At 39.1% G+C, this 16,771-nt stretch overlaps 3 protein-coding genes across 4 annotated transcripts; 1 reads left to right on the top strand and 2 right to left on the bottom strand.

The window, feature by feature from the left end:
* Window positions 1-2,457: 2,457 nt before the first annotated feature.
* LOC103956043 (type I inositol polyphosphate 5-phosphatase 13) lies at window positions 2,458-8,057 on the top strand. Of its 2 annotated transcripts, XM_009367978.3 has the most exons (12): window positions 2,459-2,776; window positions 3,059-3,933; window positions 4,045-4,297; window positions 4,508-5,318; window positions 5,433-5,557; window positions 5,738-5,822; window positions 6,014-6,176; window positions 6,279-6,319; window positions 6,413-6,680; window positions 6,834-6,957; window positions 7,034-7,394; window positions 7,519-8,057. In XM_009367978.3, the coding sequence occupies exons 1-12, from the start codon at window positions 2,604-2,606 to the stop codon at window positions 7,852-7,854; spliced, it is 3,615 nt and encodes a 1,204-aa protein (XP_009366253.2). In that variant the 5' UTR covers window positions 2,459-2,603; the 3' UTR covers window positions 7,855-8,057. The 2 variants fall into 2 exon arrangements, with proteins under 2 accessions (XP_009366252.2, XP_009366253.2); XM_009367977.3 differs by having other exon boundaries at window positions 2,458-2,776; window positions 6,014-6,319.
* A 321-nt stretch (window positions 8,058-8,378) lies between these two features.
* On the bottom strand, window positions 8,379-12,270 carry LOC103956042 (ankyrin repeat-containing protein At5g02620). The gene is made up of 4 exons (XM_009367975.3): window positions 11,813-12,270; window positions 10,949-11,688; window positions 10,195-10,604; window positions 8,379-9,789 (listed from the first exon to the last, which is right to left on the bottom strand). Exons 2-4 carry the CDS (start codon window positions 11,430-11,432, stop codon window positions 8,923-8,925), a joined length of 1,761 nt encoding a protein of 586 aa, XP_009366250.1. The 5' UTR covers window positions 11,433-11,688; window positions 11,813-12,270; the 3' UTR covers window positions 8,379-8,922.
* A 2,066-nt stretch (window positions 12,271-14,336) lies between these two features.
* On the bottom strand, window positions 14,337-16,076 carry LOC103956041 (polygalacturonase-like). The gene is made up of 4 exons (XM_009367973.2): window positions 15,597-16,076; window positions 15,214-15,503; window positions 14,777-15,005; window positions 14,337-14,689 (listed from the first exon to the last, which is right to left on the bottom strand). Exons 1-4 carry the CDS (start codon window positions 16,074-16,076, stop codon window positions 14,471-14,473), a joined length of 1,218 nt encoding a protein of 405 aa, XP_009366248.1. The 3' UTR covers window positions 14,337-14,470.
* Window positions 16,077-16,771: the final 695 nt, after the last annotated feature.

Below are 16,771 nucleotides of genomic sequence, written 5' to 3'. Positions count from 1 at the left end.
CGGAAACTCAAACAAGCGTTTTTCACAAAAAATGTGAACAATAACTCACGGTTTTTAATTGGTTTTGCAAATTTGTATCAAAATTATTGAAAAAAATATATTAAAAGAAAAATGTTTTCCTGGAACTTTCGCCGTACCAATGCAATTCATGGTGGATATTTCAAAAATGTCTTGATCGACAGAACTTTGTTATGGCTAATGGCTGTTTTTCGGCCCCACAAATATTTTGTGTTGATTTATCAGTTCCAAAACTGAAACATCAAGTGAAAAGCACAGAGTAAAAGAAAATCAGGATTTACAAATGTTAAAAGCAAATCAAGAAATATGTTCTCAAATATTTTTCGAGCTCTCCAACTCCAAAGTCCAAGTTCAAGTTAGGATCACACTGCAATGACAGCATCCCCTTGCTTTAGATTCGATGGTCTTCTGCCCCTTCCTCAGCCACGACTAAAACACAATATTATCGAGGCCTCAGAAAAATATAAATTTGAGTACCTGTTTGAAAAAAATGTGAACAATAGCCCACGATCTTTAATTGGTTTTGCAAATTTGTATAAAAATTATTGAAAAAATGTACTAAAAGAAAAATGTTTTCTTGCTTCAGAAGATGGAAAAAAAGTCCGAGAAAAAATATCACTTTTGGTTTCAAATCACGCCAACTTAATTATCATGTTTTTATATATGAAATACGCACAAAAAGGAAAAAGAAAAAAAACTGGACTGTTATGCTGTAAGGATAAAGGAATGTGACTGCAGAGAAATCTCACCATCGTCAGCCTTCAAACAAGTAAACATGATTAAGTCCACAAAGTAACGTGCCTGATAAATCTATTGAAAATGTCAAGAAACCGATATCACAGAAAACAGTGATTTAACAGATAATCTGTTGAAGAGAAAAGAATTAATTACCGCACCAGGTTTCAAGAATACGGATAAGAACCTCACCTTAACACGATCCTTCAAGTTCTCAAGCATGTTATAGGAAAACCATCCGTCTCAGACTACAAATAAATAGGCTAAATTCAAAGCTAACCAGCGTTCAAATTTTAATGGCTCAAAATAAAAAGAGGAACAGTGAGTTTACATACTTCATTTCACTTGAGATTCTCACAAAACATCCTCAAACATTTAAAGGTTATGTTCAATCGTACTTTTATATCATACAGGTTTTATGGAATATGCAAATAGATGAACTTGCATGGAAAACTGACAACACGTCTTGATTCTAGAAACTCACGGAGCAAGTTGTCTGAGCTGCAGGCTTCCTTATCTGTTCTTGAATGTAATCATCACCGAGTGCAAATAGTTGCAATGTTGTATGCCACTTTAAGGGAACACTCGCAATGCACAAATATCCTCCCATCTACGCTTTAGTCTGCACGAGTGACCCCCAAAAGAAAAAGAATTAAGAGAACTATTTCACATAGAAAAATTGTTATTTACTTAACAACTGGAAATTAGAACGAGTAAATTTGATTTTCAAAGCTAGCACAAGTTGCAAGGTTCATCTTGAGTATCCTCCAAACAACGCATGGAGAGAGACATAATTATCAACATTGATAGCATGAACTAAAAATGAACGATGGTACAGAAACTAGGGAATAAATAAGATGTTTGATGTTTCTTAACAACCAATTACTGGACAACTCTGTCGGCACTCATCAAGTCAGCATTGCTATCTTTATGAGCTATATTCAATGCAAAGCAATCAAGGTCCCTTAGATGAACTATAATTCTAAAGCACTCTCTCTCTCTCTCTCTCTCTCTCTCTCTCTCTCTCAATTAATTGTTATAATAGATTTCAAACAAAATTAAAGAAAACTTTGAAGAGAAACTTACTGGTTGGCTGAATTAGCACCACAGTAACTTCATAATGGTGGTCTTACTCGATGATCAATTTTCTGATATCTGTCAAAACAAATATTACTATAAGCAAAACTGGAGATAATATCAACATTGCAAGATGGAAACAGAAACCTACATGCAAAAGAAAAGAAAAAAGCAAACATTTGCTGAAGGCTGTGTAAGAGGCTTTGTTTACAACTCACATTCGAGAATCAACATCTTTGCGAGGATCATATTCTTTTGTTATCCAAAACCTAAGAAATGGTCCACGTGAAAAGTAGTATGCAACTCTAGAAAGAAGCCTGCAAATACAAAATGACCTCAACCGACAGAACAAATACTAAGACTAGAAGGTAAAGGAGAGCAGACAACCTTCTGAGTATATGATCTGAAAAGTTGAAGCCCTTATCAAACAGCCCAGTCAAGGACATCTGTGACTCCCACTGATCTGAGCCTTGGGGTATGTATTCCTTCCAATTTGTTCTCTTAGGAATCTTTAAGAATGCTAAGTAAAAAAGATACATAGCTATGCAGGAACTTCGTAAGATTCCAATCTTGATGACTTTCATGCCGTCAAATCTTATTTTTATTTTTTTTGCAAGATGAATAAATAAATATTCATTTTTATAAATATAAATTTTTTTACTAATTAAATCCAGTATATACAAATGGTAATTAATTACTACTTAAATCCAATATATAATAAATGGTAACTAATTTACTAATATATAATAAACGGTGACATTTTAAAAGTACCAATGTATGGCCCCACTCGTTCTTTTCTCTTGGCCTTCCAATCAATCATCCAGCCTTTTGTCCCAAAAAAAAAAAAAAAGAAAAATAAAACACCAATCATCCAACCAACCGACGTGCTCCCATCTCGGATCCCCTTCCCGGAGTTCCCTCCCATCCCTCCCCTTGCAAATTTAGAGTTAGACCCTTTCTCCTTTCTCTCTCCTCTTTTCTCCTCTCTCTCTCTCTCTCCTCTGTTCTCTTCTGGTTTTGTTCCTCTCTTTCTTTCGATTCTGATGGAATTTTTTACAATTTTCATGTTGATATTCATTTGGTTTAAAGTATAGATAAACACTCGATGTTGTTCCTTTGGATTGTTAACTAGGTTCTTCATATATATGTGTGTGTATATATATATATATATACATATATATTATTCATCAACCCAAACATTTGAAACATCCCTTAATTAATTGCTTAGTACTATGGAGGACAGAAGTCAAGACGACGACAGGGACGCATTGGCGGGGCTAAGCAACGCTCCTCCACCCCGCAAGTCACATTCATTAAGCCAGCAGCTGCGTGCAACCTCCGCCCAAAAACGCCACCACCAAATACGCAAGCATAGCCTCGACGACGTCAGCGTCTTCCCCAAGAGCGTTCATAACAATAATAATGTCGACTACTACGACTCTTCTGACGACGATTTCTTTCCTTACTCCACCTCTAACAGCACCATCACCACCACAACCACTAGTAATGCTGTTGGCGTTGGTGATCACGACGTGTACGTGGGCACCACTCACTCCCAGAGGCTGGACCAAAGCCTCTGCATGGAGGCTGGTGATGATCCTGATGGCAACAGAGAATGCCAGCCGTTGGCCGAATTTATTGGCAGCGGCGGTGGCACTGGCATCTTCAAGGTTCCAACTCGCGCATCCGTCCATCCTGGTCGTCCCCCCTGCTTGGAGCTGAGACCCCACCCTCTCAGGGAGACCCAGGTCGGCAGGTTCCTCAGGACCATTGCCTGCACCAATACCCAGCTGTGGGCTGGCCAGGAGGGCGGAGTCAGGGTCTGGAATTTGAAGGGCGTCTTTGAACCTGGCTTTGGTATTGGTGGCAGAGTCATGAGGGGTGATGAGGATGCCGCCCCATACTATGAATCCGCCAACACCTCTCCCACCCATTGCCTCATGGTTGATACCGGCAATTGCTTGATTTGGACTGGCCATAAGGATGGTAAGATCAGGTCTTGGAAGATGGATCAGTCTTTGGATGCTTCTACTCCTTTTAAGGAAGGTCTTTCCTGGCAGGCCCACCGCGCTCCTGTTCTCGCCATGGTTTTCACTGCTTACGGTCAGTCACTTATTTGTTCCTCTTCCTCAAGTGCTTCTGTATTGCTTGGTTTTTTACTTTCCAATGTAAATGTTAATCTATCTGATATTATGTTGCTTTGATTTGATGCAGGTGATATGTGGTCAGGTTCCGAGGGTGGTGTTATTAAAATCTGGCCATGGGAAACTATAGAAAAATCTCTCTCTCTAAAACCAGAGGAAAGGCATATGGCAGCTTTACTGGTGGAGAGGTCAGGCATTGACCTGAGGAGCCAAGTTACCGTGAATGGCGTCTGTAGTATATCTTCTCAAGATGTCAAGTATTTGCTATCTGATAATTTTAGGGCTAAAGTTTGGTGTGCCGGATCTATGTCCTTCTCCTTGTGGTTAGTTTTCAAATTGAAACCTAGTGTTAGTGGGGAGTGTGTGCGTTTTGATACATGTTTTACATGGTTAAAACTTTTATCTTATGCACAATTCATGTTTTTCTAAATGGGATTTCGATCAAGAAAGAGAAGAGGAAATCGTTGCTTAGATAGAGATCCTAATACATATAATTTCCATTGGAATTATTCTAAAAAGTGTTGATTTGTCAGGGATGCTCGTACAAGAGAGCTTGTGAAAGTCTTTAATGTAGAAGGTCAGATGGAGAATCGAGTTGACATGTCAGCAGTGCAGCAAGATCAAGCAGTAGAAGATGAGATGAAGGTAAAATTTGTTTCAACATCGAAAAAGGAGAAATCCGGGGGCTTTTTACAACGGTCGCGTAATGCTATAATGGGAGCTGCAGATGCTGTTCGTCGGGTTGCAACAAGAGGGGCAGGGGCATTTGTAGAAGAATCCAAGAAGACAGAAGCGCTAGTGCTCACTGCGGATGGCATGATATGGAGTGGATGCACAAATGGTTTACTGGTTCAGTGGGATGGAAATGGTAACCGTGTGCAAGATTTTAATCACCATTCTTCTGGTGTCCAATGCTTTTGCACTATCGGAACACGAATATATGTAGGCTATGTGAGTGGCATGATTCAGGTGTTGGATCTTGAGGGAAATCTGATTGCAGGATGGGTTGCACACAGTAGTCCAGTGATAAAACTGGCGGTTGGAACTGGTTTTGTTTATAGCTTGGCCACCCATGGTGGTATTCGCGGATGGAACATCAAATCTCCAGGACCTACTGACAACTTGATACGTACAGAATTGGCTGCAAAAGAAAGTGTATATACCAAAAGTGACAATGTTAGAATTTTAGTAGGCACATGGAATGTTGGTCAAGGAAGAGCATCTCAGGATGCACTAATATCATGGTTAGGCTCTGCTGTGCCGGATGTTGGCATTGTAGTTGTCGGGTTGCAAGAAGTAGAAATGGGCGCAGGCTTTCTTGCAATGTCTGCTGCAAAAGAAACTGTAAGATCCTTCATTGATGTTGTGAACTGCTTATTTGCTTACTTTAACAGATACAAAATCTCTACTCGTGCGTATGGATTGATTTATTTATTTACCATTATTTTCCCCTTGTAGGTAGGGCTTGAAGGGAGTTCTGTTGGTAACTGGTGGCTTGATAACATAGGAAAGGCCTTAGAAGAAGGAAAAACTTTTGAACGTATGGGTTCTAGGCAGCTCGCAGGCTTGCTCATATCTCTTTGGTAAGCAATTACCATCGAAACTGATTTCAGGAATTAGCTATCACCAAATATAATTAGCCTGCAGTTCGTATTTCTTTCCTTTTATCAGTGAGGCATCTTAACCCTACTCTGTTAAATTATCCTTGTGGAGTTTGTCCTCATATATTTCTTTCCTTTTATGAGCTCATAATTCTCATATAGGGTAAGAAAGAATCTCAGAAAACATGTCGGGGATATTGATGCTGGAGCAGTTCCCTGTGGCTTTGGTCGTGCCATTGGTAACAAGGTTGGTACCTCTCCATTCACAGTGCTCATTTGGCAAATTGGCATGTATACAATTTGGGAGTTGGTACCTTTTTGTTTACAGAATAAACTAGAATGCAGTCAGTTTGATTGTCTCTGCTCAATTTCTTAAATGTATCGCTTTCTTATTCTTACGAAAAAGGATCACTGACTAGATTACTTATGTTCAAGCAGGGGGGTGTTGGTCTGAGAATCCGAGTCTATGATCGGATAATGTGCTTTGTGAACTGTCATTTGGCTGCACATTTGGAAGCTGTCAATCGCCGTAATGCTGATTTTGATCACATTTATCGTAATATGGTCTTCAACCGGTCGTCTCTACTTAATACAGCAGCTGGTATGCTACCATACCTGTTTTTGTCTTGCTCCCTTGCCTTCTCTGCCTATTTATTTTGGCTGCTTTATTCTTCTGGCTTGCCATGGGTCCTCTCTCTTGCAGCTGGTGTCTCAACTTCTGTTAACATGGCTCGTGCTCCAAATGTATGAACTTGTTCTAGTTCGTATTGCTGAAATCAATCCTTTATTTATAATTTTTAATGTAATTAGCTAAGTGTTAGACCATTGATGATTTAGGCTGTCAGTAGCAACACTGAAGATGTAAGGCCCGAATTAGCAGAAGCAGATATGGTTGTTTTTCTCGGTGATTTCAATTATCGGCTTTTTGGTATATCTTATGATGAAGCAAGGGACTTCGTTTCGCAAAGATGCTTTGATTGGCTCAGAGAAAAAGATCAGCTCAGAGCAGAGATGAAAGCCGGGAAAGTTTTCCAAGGGATGCGTGAGGCACTCATCAGATTCCCTCCAACATACAAGTTTGAAAAGCACCAAGCAGGCTTAGCAGGTATTTGGTCTAGTAACAGTCAATTTCTGCATTACTATTAAAGCTCCTGGTTTCTCTTACACGAGTAAATTATGCATATCTGCAAAACTGAATTAGATACAACATGGTTTTCGAGTGTTTTAATTTGAAACTTTGTCTATGCATCCTTTTCAGGATATGATTCTGGTGAGAAGAAACGTATTCCTGCATGGTGTGATAGAATAATATATCGTGACAATCGGCCATCACCAGTTGCCGAGTGCAGTTTAGAGTGCCCTGTAGTCTCGTCAATTATACAGTACGTTCTTCTGGGATTGTAACCTATTGTCTCTTTTTCTTCATTGTTCTAAAACTTGGTGCCCGATTTTAAATAGGTATGAGGCATGCATGGATGTGACTGACAGTGATCACAAACCTGTCCGGTGTAAACTAAGTTTACAAATTGCTCACGTTGATAGATCAGTAAGGAGAAAGGAGTTTGGAGAAATTATAAAGTCCAATCAGAATATCAGGTCTATGCTTGAAGAATCAAATTATGTTCCAGAAACTATTTTGAACACCAACAACATAATCCTTCAAAATCAGGACACGTCCATTTTGCGTATCACTAATAAATGTGTAAAGGATACGGCCGTATTTAAAATCATCTGTGAAGGTCAGTCCACTGTCAAGGAGGATGGGGAAGAGCCTGACTATCGCCCGAGAGGTGCCCATGGGTTTCCTCGATGGCTTGAGGTATCACTTTCTCCCTGCTGCTTCTGTTCTGTCCTATAAATTTTCTTTTCCTTTTTGGAGTGGAAAATGCAGGTGTCTATTCTTCTAATATACTTCTTCTGTTATTCAAAACACAAAATAATAGATCACACCAGCAACGGGCATGATCAAACCTGAAGAGTCTGTGGAGGTCTCAGTTCATCATGAAGAGTTTCATACCTTGGAAGAATTTGTTGATGGCATCCCTCAAAATTGGTGGTGCGAAGACACCCGCGACAAGGAAGTGATTTTAATGTTGAGTGTCCAAGGTAGTTGCTCAGCTCAAACATATAGTCACAGAGTTCGTGTACGGCATTGCTTCTCAGCCAAGACAGTCCGCATGGACTCAAAATCCAACAGCTCTAGGAAAGGCCAGGGAAGTCCAGTTCACAGGTCTGAAGTTCGGCAACTTAACATACCAAGCCAAATCAACTTGAAATAATTCTTAAAACTAAACTAGTATCAAATACTGGATAGCATGAAGCAATTTATAGACACATGGATATCGCCTGGTAAGAGTGAAGACGGATTTGATGTTATTACCAAGTGCCTTTCTTTTTCCAGTTAGAACTCTAGTCTAGAACAAAAGTTGGTGTAAATACTCTCCGTGAACCTGTTTATGACTTAAAAGACAGTTTAGCATCATGTCCTTTCTTCATTATCAAATTCATTTTTACATTGAAAATTTTGTCGTCGAAGTAGTTTCTTGGTAAGTTGGTATGTGGAAAGCGGTAAAAAAGGGCATGCATGCCCACTGTTGGCTTCTAACTAAAACCATGTTTACAATTTGCAAATCACTGTTGACTAGTTTTATTTCCGAGTAATGGCTCAATATTTCATATTTGATGAATCAAATATCGTATCACTGTATAGAAAACAAGTCCGAATGTGATCTACCTTTCCTCTGCATTATCCTCTGTTTTCTCAGGCTTCGTCATTTATTTCTGATTAGTTCCGACCAAGGACTGAGACCGAAAAAGGTAGTTGACATTGCTAATTTAAACATCAACTGGTATGACAATACTTTGCACATAATACAGATTATTTATAAACTCCTAATCAAATACTTGGATAATAGTAGTCGTAAACTTGGCATGGTACATTCACTCAGTTCAGTATGCCTTGATGATTAAATTATGCAGCTGCCTCATAGCCCTCCAACAATTAAACATGGATGCTTACCTTAATCCATTAGCAAAGCCAGTAACACCAGACAGCAGACAGATGAAAGAAGCCATTCCTTGCTATACCAAGAGCTGATAGAAGAGGAATGAGGCAGATATATATGAGTTCCTTTTACCTGCTCAACCCGATAATCTTAATTTCTTCGAATATACTCCATACATCTAGTTTAAGAGATAGGTGCCTTTAGATCACTTATTATGTTAAAATTTCAATCTGATGCGTGGCGCAGGAGCAGGTGCGACATATGTACTTAAGCTCCTACTCCTATATGCTAAGATACAGCATAGGTCCCCCAATCCCTGTGTTCATTTCTCCCGTATGAAACTTAAAGCGCATACATCCGCTTATACTCGCTGTTCAAAACTTCGTGTTCTGATGCCATAGACATAGAGAATGAACGAGACTTACTCTCAGCTCTCCGAATGTTCCTCATTTTGCACTCTTCCATCCTATGTAAAATGATACAATAGCACATGGAGCCAATGGTAGTAAGCATGATTGTGCTGCCTATAACTGTTGCGTACACAGCAAGCCACCTCGAGTGCGTGCCCACCACCACATACGTCAGAGAAATAAAAGCAATCGAAATGAAGAGGCAAGCTAGCCACATGAGCTTGTTGATCACAAATACAAGCTGCCTTTTTGCCTTCTGCTCAATCACAACCACAGATGTCTGGACTACAACAACAGCCAGGGAGATGAAGAGTGCCAGGCTGTCAAACACAAAAAAGATGATGAAAGCGGCATTATTTGCTATGTGCGCTTGTCCAAGCGTAAACCCTGGTGTTTCGTCCTCAACATACTGGCCAGGAATAGTGAAGATGGCTGCAAAAGCAACAGTGGCAATCAGAACGGCAACAACAGTGGCAGAGTTTATAGCATTGTTGAGGCCGCTAATGTGGAGCTTTTTCAACTTTTTTGCAATATTCTGGACTCTGGCACCAGTTTGGCGGGTCTGCTGAAGTTGGGACTGGACATCGTGCTTTATGTCACTCACAGTCTGCTTCAGCTGCTTGGCTGGATTTGCAGGTTTTCCTTGGTCTTTAGAATTGGTGGCCCCTGCTTCCTTTAACACAGCCACAAGTTCTGGACTCCCATATTTTTCTGCAATGTCAAGTGGGCTCTCTCCAGCCTTGTTGCTTGCATTGATGTTACTACCCTCTTTATTAATGGACAACAGAAGGCGTACATTCTGCACATAAAGTACATGAGCATTGAGCAAACATAATAAAATTACGTCACAAGCTAGCTTGCAAATTTTGAGATTGGTTTGTTTCAATTGAAAGTTGAAGTCACACACCAAAATCTACAGGTGTTTCCATTACGACATATGAGTATCATACACCAATTAAGCACCAACTATGAAATTACCAAACCATTCTTCAGAGTGGAGTCGTAGCATACATTTTGAGTTAAAACTACCAGCAATGAACATAATGCTTAACATGATCACAAAACTAAACAATTGGGAAGCTAGATTTCAGATCTAGTTTAGAAATTTGGATTTAATATTGATCGACACTTGAATCATTGATATAACATTAGCACATTTCATCAAATTACTAAATAAATTGAAAGAAAATAAAGGAGAAAGAACCTGAATACGGCCCTTCCTTGTGGCAGTATGCAATGCGTTGTTTCCCTTGTTATCTTCCACAGTCAAAACTGAGGGGTCGGGTTTCAGCAACTCCAGCACAATCTCCTCATTGTGCCCTTTTACAGCCATGTGCAACGCAGTTTGGCCTTTCAGGTCAGTTCTAAAAGCAGCACTTGGATCCTTTCTTAGTAGGGACTTGACTACTTCCAAGTGCCCCATCCTTGCTGCTGAATGAAGCACAGTCTTACCATTATTGCGGGCAATCTTGGCGAGATTTGAGTCAGTTTCCAAAAGGAGATTTACAATATCAATATGCCCCTGAGTAGCAGCCGTGTGTAAGGCAGTTGAATTGGATAAATCTGTGGTCATAGCCAAGTTCGGGAACACGTGCAGAAGTTCTTTCAACACCTCTGAAGAAAGAAACAATTTTCAAATCATCATGATGCATATTTCAAAGAAATATTATTTGATAGTTTCCTAATCATAATTAGGCTCTTATAGGTCACCAGATGATTAAGGTGACAATCAAAGTCAATATGCGTGTGCGTGTTTAGATTGAAGAAGACAGTCAACAAGCATTTCAAAATCAAGCTTCATGAAGATACATATTGCATATGCTTTTATCTAACACAGAATTACAGAAATTGTGTTCCTTTTTTTTTTCATAGCATATGATACAAACATTACAGGACTGCTTCTATTAAAGTGTGTTGAATTTCTACAAATGAAATGGATATTCATACTAGTATCTTACCAAGATGGCCCTGTCTTACAGCAATGTGGAATGGATCGTAGCCATTTCTGGCGGCAATTGATGCAGTTTGAAGGTCCATATGCTTCAACATTTCCCCAACAACCACAGCATGCCCATTCTCCGCTGAGGCATAGAGGGGGGTCTCTCCCTCCTGGTTTGTCTTTGACAATAAACCAATTGACTCATTGCTGTTACAGTTCTGAAGAATTTCTCTGACTCTAACTAAATTCCCTGCTCGAGCCGCCAAATGGAGCTGAGAGTCACCTCTTTTACCCGGTGACTCCTTGCTCCTCCTCCGTTCACCACCAATAAAGCTCAGCTGCTTCTCCATAACCATCCGAAAACTCTTCTGCTTCTCCATAAACCCACGAAAACTCTTCTGTTTCTCCATCACCCCTCGAGAACTTGACTGCTGCTCAATTGCCCCACTGAAACTAGGTAGTTTTTCCATCCTTGCAGCCTGAAAACTGCTCTGCCTCTCCATCACCAATTTCACGGAAACAAGTTGATCTCAACCAAAACCCAACTTCCTAGTCATTGGAGTCCTGATTCTCCAATCTCAAATTCTACTTTTCCACGATCACCACCCAATAAACATTCAAGCCAAATTCCTTTCCTCACAGAAACAGTAAGAATCCCAGTTGTGCAGATATATAGATATGTCAAGAAATATGTTTTTCAATCTCTACTTAACCACTGGGATTCCAATTCTCTGATTCAAAACCTGTTTCTTATCCAAACTGAAATTCACGTATTTGAAATATCAAAACCCGTTGAATAATCAAAATAACAGAATCCAGAAAGCAATCAAAATCCAACAGATGAGAAGAAGCAAAAGTTGAATACCAATTACAAAGTAAGTACCTTGATTGTGAGCTTTGTACCTTACTCTCCTGCTCTGAATCTGGAAAGCTAGAAACTTTAGATACCATGCGGCCGAGGCTGAAACCCAAAACAAAAGCTGAGATTTTTGATAAATGATGGGGCCTCACTATCACCTTATCAGTGAGTAACACAAGAAACCCCACCCCACCAATAAACTTGTATTCGACTCAACTCAATACAAAACTAGATGAAAATCAAGATCGTATGAGGAGACACACAGCGAGAACAAACAAACCACTGCTGACAACACCATCTATAATTCTATATAGATACTCGGGAGTTGGGAGAGGAGAGACGCATGATGTTTTCTACCATTTTAAGTAAGATAATACTTCATCTGCCTACCTCAAAAAACAAAGTTAGATACTTTATCTGTCGTACTGTTTATAGAAAGCTGTTTTCACTATCCTTGTATGATAATTAATCGTAATCATGTTTTTCTTTTGTTATATTATTACTTTAAATTATCTAGAAGAAATAATAAAAATTTAAATAAAAAACGCAATGAGTTAATAAAATATTAAGACCAGCGTTATAGGGTGAGTTGTAATTCCCTGCTTGGCTTCATTGATGCATCAGCAAAGACTATCCGTCCATAACAATGGTCTTATATCAAATGATCAGTATTAGATATTTGAAGGGAAAAAAAAAAAAAAAGAAGAAAAGGATTTATTTTTTTCCAAATCAAATATTTCCAGTCCAGTGCGATAATGAGACAAATACATAATTATTAGAGATAATATAGAATTTTTGGTTTTGTTGAGAAGAAATAAACATGGATCCATGATTCATGATACATGTGCCTCTCCATAATTGCAGAGGGAAAGAACCATTTTCAAATCAGTATCCTTAAATATAAGAAGTTGTTTATGAGTAACAGAATAAGTGGTGATACCAAAAAACAAATATTATTTGAAAAGAAAAATTGCAGAAGATATATGGCCCCTGTGGACTGTGGAGACTGGGCAGTGGGCAGTCACCGTCACCCGCGCAACGTGTTAAAGGGTCCCTCCTCCTCTTTACAAAAGCCAGAGAGTGGTAAATCTATGTGATCCTCAATGATTTGCCATTTCCCACGTTAGATTGAATCATTGATCGCTCCTCCTCTATCTTGAAAGCAAAGCAAAGGAAGGGAAATGGGTTTTGGATATCCTCCCACCAATCACATTTTGCTAAAATGTTAAATGTGGGCTCCCGCTGAAATATATATATATATATATATATATATATATATATATATGAGTAATGATAGAGAGACTATTTAGAAATAAAATTTGCAAACTAAATGATATGTTACTAATAGAAATAAGTACGTTTATCAACATTTAAGTAATAAATAAATTATCAATTTTCATATCCTTTAGTTTCCAAAACTTTGTTTACAAATTTAGTTTTCCTAACATTACCTATATATATATATATGTGTGTGTGTGTGTGTGTTCTCTTCATATATCGTTGGTTTTGGTTAAAATTGGATCCTCATATTGTAAAATTGGTAATATGAACACCTCTGCCTGTGGCTGCAAGTCTGGATTATATAATATAAATGTCAACCTAGCTGTTTATATATCCATGGCCCATAGGAGGTTAGGAACAATCACCTCCCAACTGAACCCCTCCATATGTTGATATGCATATGCACACCACTTGCCTTTGGTTGGGCACTTGATGTATATATAAGGTCAATGACGTAGGTGAAACCTAGGCAAATAAAACAACAAACTTATATATAAAAAACTGAAATTGGAGAGCAGCCATGTTTCATTGTTGTACACTGAAACTGATACTGACTCAATTAAGTCTTCTAAATTTTAACTATAGATACACACACACACACACACACACATATATATATGAAATTAATGTTGAATTAACCTAATGAAAAACATTACACCTTTAATTGTTTGTACTTTATAATTAATTCACATGCGTTTCATTTCATATGTGTATTTATCATTTACCACTAAGTTTCAAAAATGTATGTGTGTGTATAAAGTTGACACGTACCTAATGTTTGTTGAAGGAAAATGACATAGCGCCATTGGCATATATATGTTATTGTTATTAGAGATGCATGAATTGGGCATGCATCCTTTTTTGACTGAGAATCAAGATTCGAGACTGCGGCATGCATTGCAGTTGTCTATTTCTTTCTTTCAAATCAAACGGACGTACTTGCATTTGTGTGTGAGACCTGATGATATTGATACCATCGTACCAGAACAGACTACGGAGTCAGTTATTCAAATTAGTAACGTGTGTGCAAAATGTAATTAAGAAGCAGCAGCAGCAGATCATCACCACCATTAAATTTCAATCTGATGACTACTGCTGATCTCTCTTCTTCTTCTAATTAAATTGCGGTTCCATATTTATTTTAAGTTGAAAATTAGTTGACTACTGATGATCGATCCATGTGTTTTGCATGTGTTAATTAATTGATTTACTGCAAGCAACACTCATCCATGGAAGTTCTACAATAACTGCGTATCCATGTGGTGTGGTGTGCACATCCATCACCATTTATCAGTGGTAATTATTCTTGATACGATCATACAACTCGATCGATATATTGTAAAATCACACAAGACACGCGCAAATTAAAGTCACAAATAATTCCCTTAATAATAGGATTGTCTATATGCAAGGATCTGGCATAAGCAGTCCAGTGCTGGTTCCCCTAATGTTTTTGCACGATGACGTGGCAACCTTATTCAGATACGTAAGCTTGATATCTAGCAATCTGATCCCAGTGCATGGAGTGCTTGGGCTGCAGTCGAATGTTACTGCCTCTGCCGTTCGCGACGTCCCTTGTATGTTTCTGTACGTCACTTGACTAATCGTCACACCTGAACTCTATCAAACGAACAAAAAAATAAACCAATAATTGATAAGTAATTAAGGAAGTATATATATAATATAGGACGTTAGTATTACTATTACCTCAGAAGGACAGCCTTGGTTACGGGGGCAATAATTCTGGTCAATGATGATGGGGTTTTTCACGTTTCTCATGATGATGTTTTGGAAGATTATGTTCCTAACGAAGCCAGTACTGGGCCTGGCCCATGACTTTATTCGTACTCCATTGTCTGATCCACTGAACACTGCATTCGTTAGGGTTACATTTTGGACGCCATCTTCCTGGAGATTCCTGCCTAGGCTTCCAATGCTGCATTATATACAGAGATCAGATCACATTCAGATATCATGTGCAGCACTACTTTAATTCGTAATTAGGCTATTTTTTAATCAATGTTTAATTAGGCTGGTTATTAAGTTAATCTTTTCTACACACATGCCTAATTATACCCATCCCAAGTTTGTGTTACTTAATAAATCCAACTTGTAAACAAATAAATAAGACTGATCGACTGTACCTTACACCATGGCCTGGACCACACTTGATGTTGCTCATATGGAGGTTTCTGGTGCCGGGACCGATTGCTATGCAATCGTCTCCGGTTTGCAAGATGCTGCCGGTTATGGTGACACCGGTAGAGCTCTGCACATGAATACCATCTGTGTTGGGGCTTTCGCTCGGAGCGATCAGCTTCACGTTTCGAATGACCACATTGTTGCAGCTGTTGACTACAAGGTGGGTTGCCTGACTGTTGATCGATGTTAAACCACTTACCAGAACCTTGTTTGCCCAGTTGAACGTTATAGACTGCACATGTATACATTTATTATTATAATTATTTATACATATTATATTAATATAGTAAGTAATTATTAAAACCGCATATATATGCGTACTTACCCTAGCTCCAACAGGACAACTCTTGCCGGATTTCCTGCAAGCCCAAAATGCAGCCCCCCTGGCGTCGAGGGAACCACCGAGGACCCTAAGTCCGGTGACCTTAATGAATAAAATCCAGTAGCCTGAGTTTCCCAAAGCCCTATAGTCTGTGGGGGCTACAAGGGTTCCGTCTATTTGGACTGTAACTTGTCTGTTCTTGCATGGACCTCTAAACACCACAGCCTTCAACAAGAATCTTCCTTTGGGGATGTACACAACAGCATTGCCCTGGCCGGAGCTGCACGCCGACGCCCATGCCTTGACGAATGCTTGCGTCGAGTCTGTCGTCCCATCTGCTTGTGCACCAAACTTCATCACATTGTAGCTAACTGCCGCTGCGTTAGATGACTGCGACAACGACATGCTGATCGATAAAAACAGCATTACAGCTGCTACACAATAATTATGAATATTGCTCCAGAAGCTTGATGTATAAGCCATTTTTGTGATGAAACTTCAGATGTAGGGTTGGATAGATATAAGATTTCGATGAAAGTAATTGGTGTAAATAACTGGATTGGATTTGGATGCTGAAAAAGAAACAATACTTTGGAGGTATTTATAGTTGCTTATTGATACGTACTAGTACATATGAGCGGATCAGCGTAGGTAATTATAAAATGGTGGAGTAACAAAATTCAAAAAGTAGTATATATTGTATTTGCTCGTGGCGGATCGATTGTTGAATTTTAGGGTTTAGGGTTAGATATACATGTGTTACGTAGTGATATGTACGGAGACATGAGACTATATGCATGTGATAGCTTACGCTTAATATACACGAGATGACAGATAGAGAGAGACAGAGAGAGACAAAGATTATTTGGCGGCGGGCAAGTGGCATTATTGGCATGCATGTGATGATATAGAGGTTCAGATTGGGCCCAAGGAGAGCCTCTGCCCAGCCTCGATTTGGCAAGGCGCGCGCTTGCGTACGTAAGGAATGAGATATACATACATACATACATACATACATTCATATATATAACATATATCCATGGTTTTCTATATGTCGGTTCTGTGTAACATGAGTTCATATATCAATCTGTGAGTTTTGCCACGTGACACGTGGAGGAAACCCGGAGCAGTGGCTGGCGTAGAAGTCGCCGATCAAATAGCCTTAAACACTGGTCAAT

This window comes from the organism of the source record quoted next, unplaced genomic scaffold, assembly GCF_019419815.1.
Source record: "Pyrus x bretschneideri cultivar Hongxiangsu unplaced genomic scaffold, Pyrus_bretschneideri_v1 Contig44, whole genome shotgun sequence".
Taxonomy (NCBI): domain Eukaryota; kingdom Viridiplantae; phylum Streptophyta; class Magnoliopsida; order Rosales; family Rosaceae; genus Pyrus; species Pyrus x bretschneideri.
The sequence above is the reverse complement of the archived record's forward strand: the minus strand, read 5'-3'. Positions and strand labels throughout refer to the sequence as shown.

Coding starts and splice junctions, on each gene's coding strand:
- LOC103956041 (XM_009367973.2), bottom strand. CDS start 16,076: ATGGCTTATACATCAAGCTTCTGGAGCAATATTCATAATTATTGTGTA. Junction 15,504..15,596: donor GTTGTCCTGTTGGAGCTAGG/GTAAGTACGCAT, acceptor ATACATGTGCAG/TCTATAACGTTCAACTGGGC. Junction 14,690..14,776: donor ACCAAGGCTGTCCTTCTGAG/GTAATAGTAATA, acceptor TTCGTTTGATAG/AGTTCAGGTGTGACGATTAG.
- LOC103956042 (XM_009367975.3), bottom strand. CDS start 11,432: ATGGAGAGGCAGAGCAGTTTTCAGGCTGCAAGGATGGAAAAACTACCT. Junction 10,605..10,948: donor TGTAAGACAGGGCCATCTTG/GTAAGATACTAG, acceptor TTCTTTCTTCAG/AGGTGTTGAAAGAACTTCTG. Junction 9,790..10,194: donor CAAGGAAGGGCCGTATTCAG/GTTCTTTCTCCT, acceptor CTTTATGTGCAG/AATGTACGCCTTCTGTTGTC.
- LOC103956043 (XM_009367977.3), top strand. CDS start 2,604: ATGTATGGCCCCACTCGTTCTTTTCTCTTGGCCTTCCAATCAATCATC. Junction 3,934..4,044: donor CATGGTTTTCACTGCTTACG/GTCAGTCACTTA, acceptor GATTTGATGCAG/GTGATATGTGGTCAGGTTCC. Junction 5,319..5,432: donor TGTCTGCTGCAAAAGAAACT/GTAAGATCCTTC, acceptor TTCCCCTTGTAG/GTAGGGCTTGAAGGGAGTTC.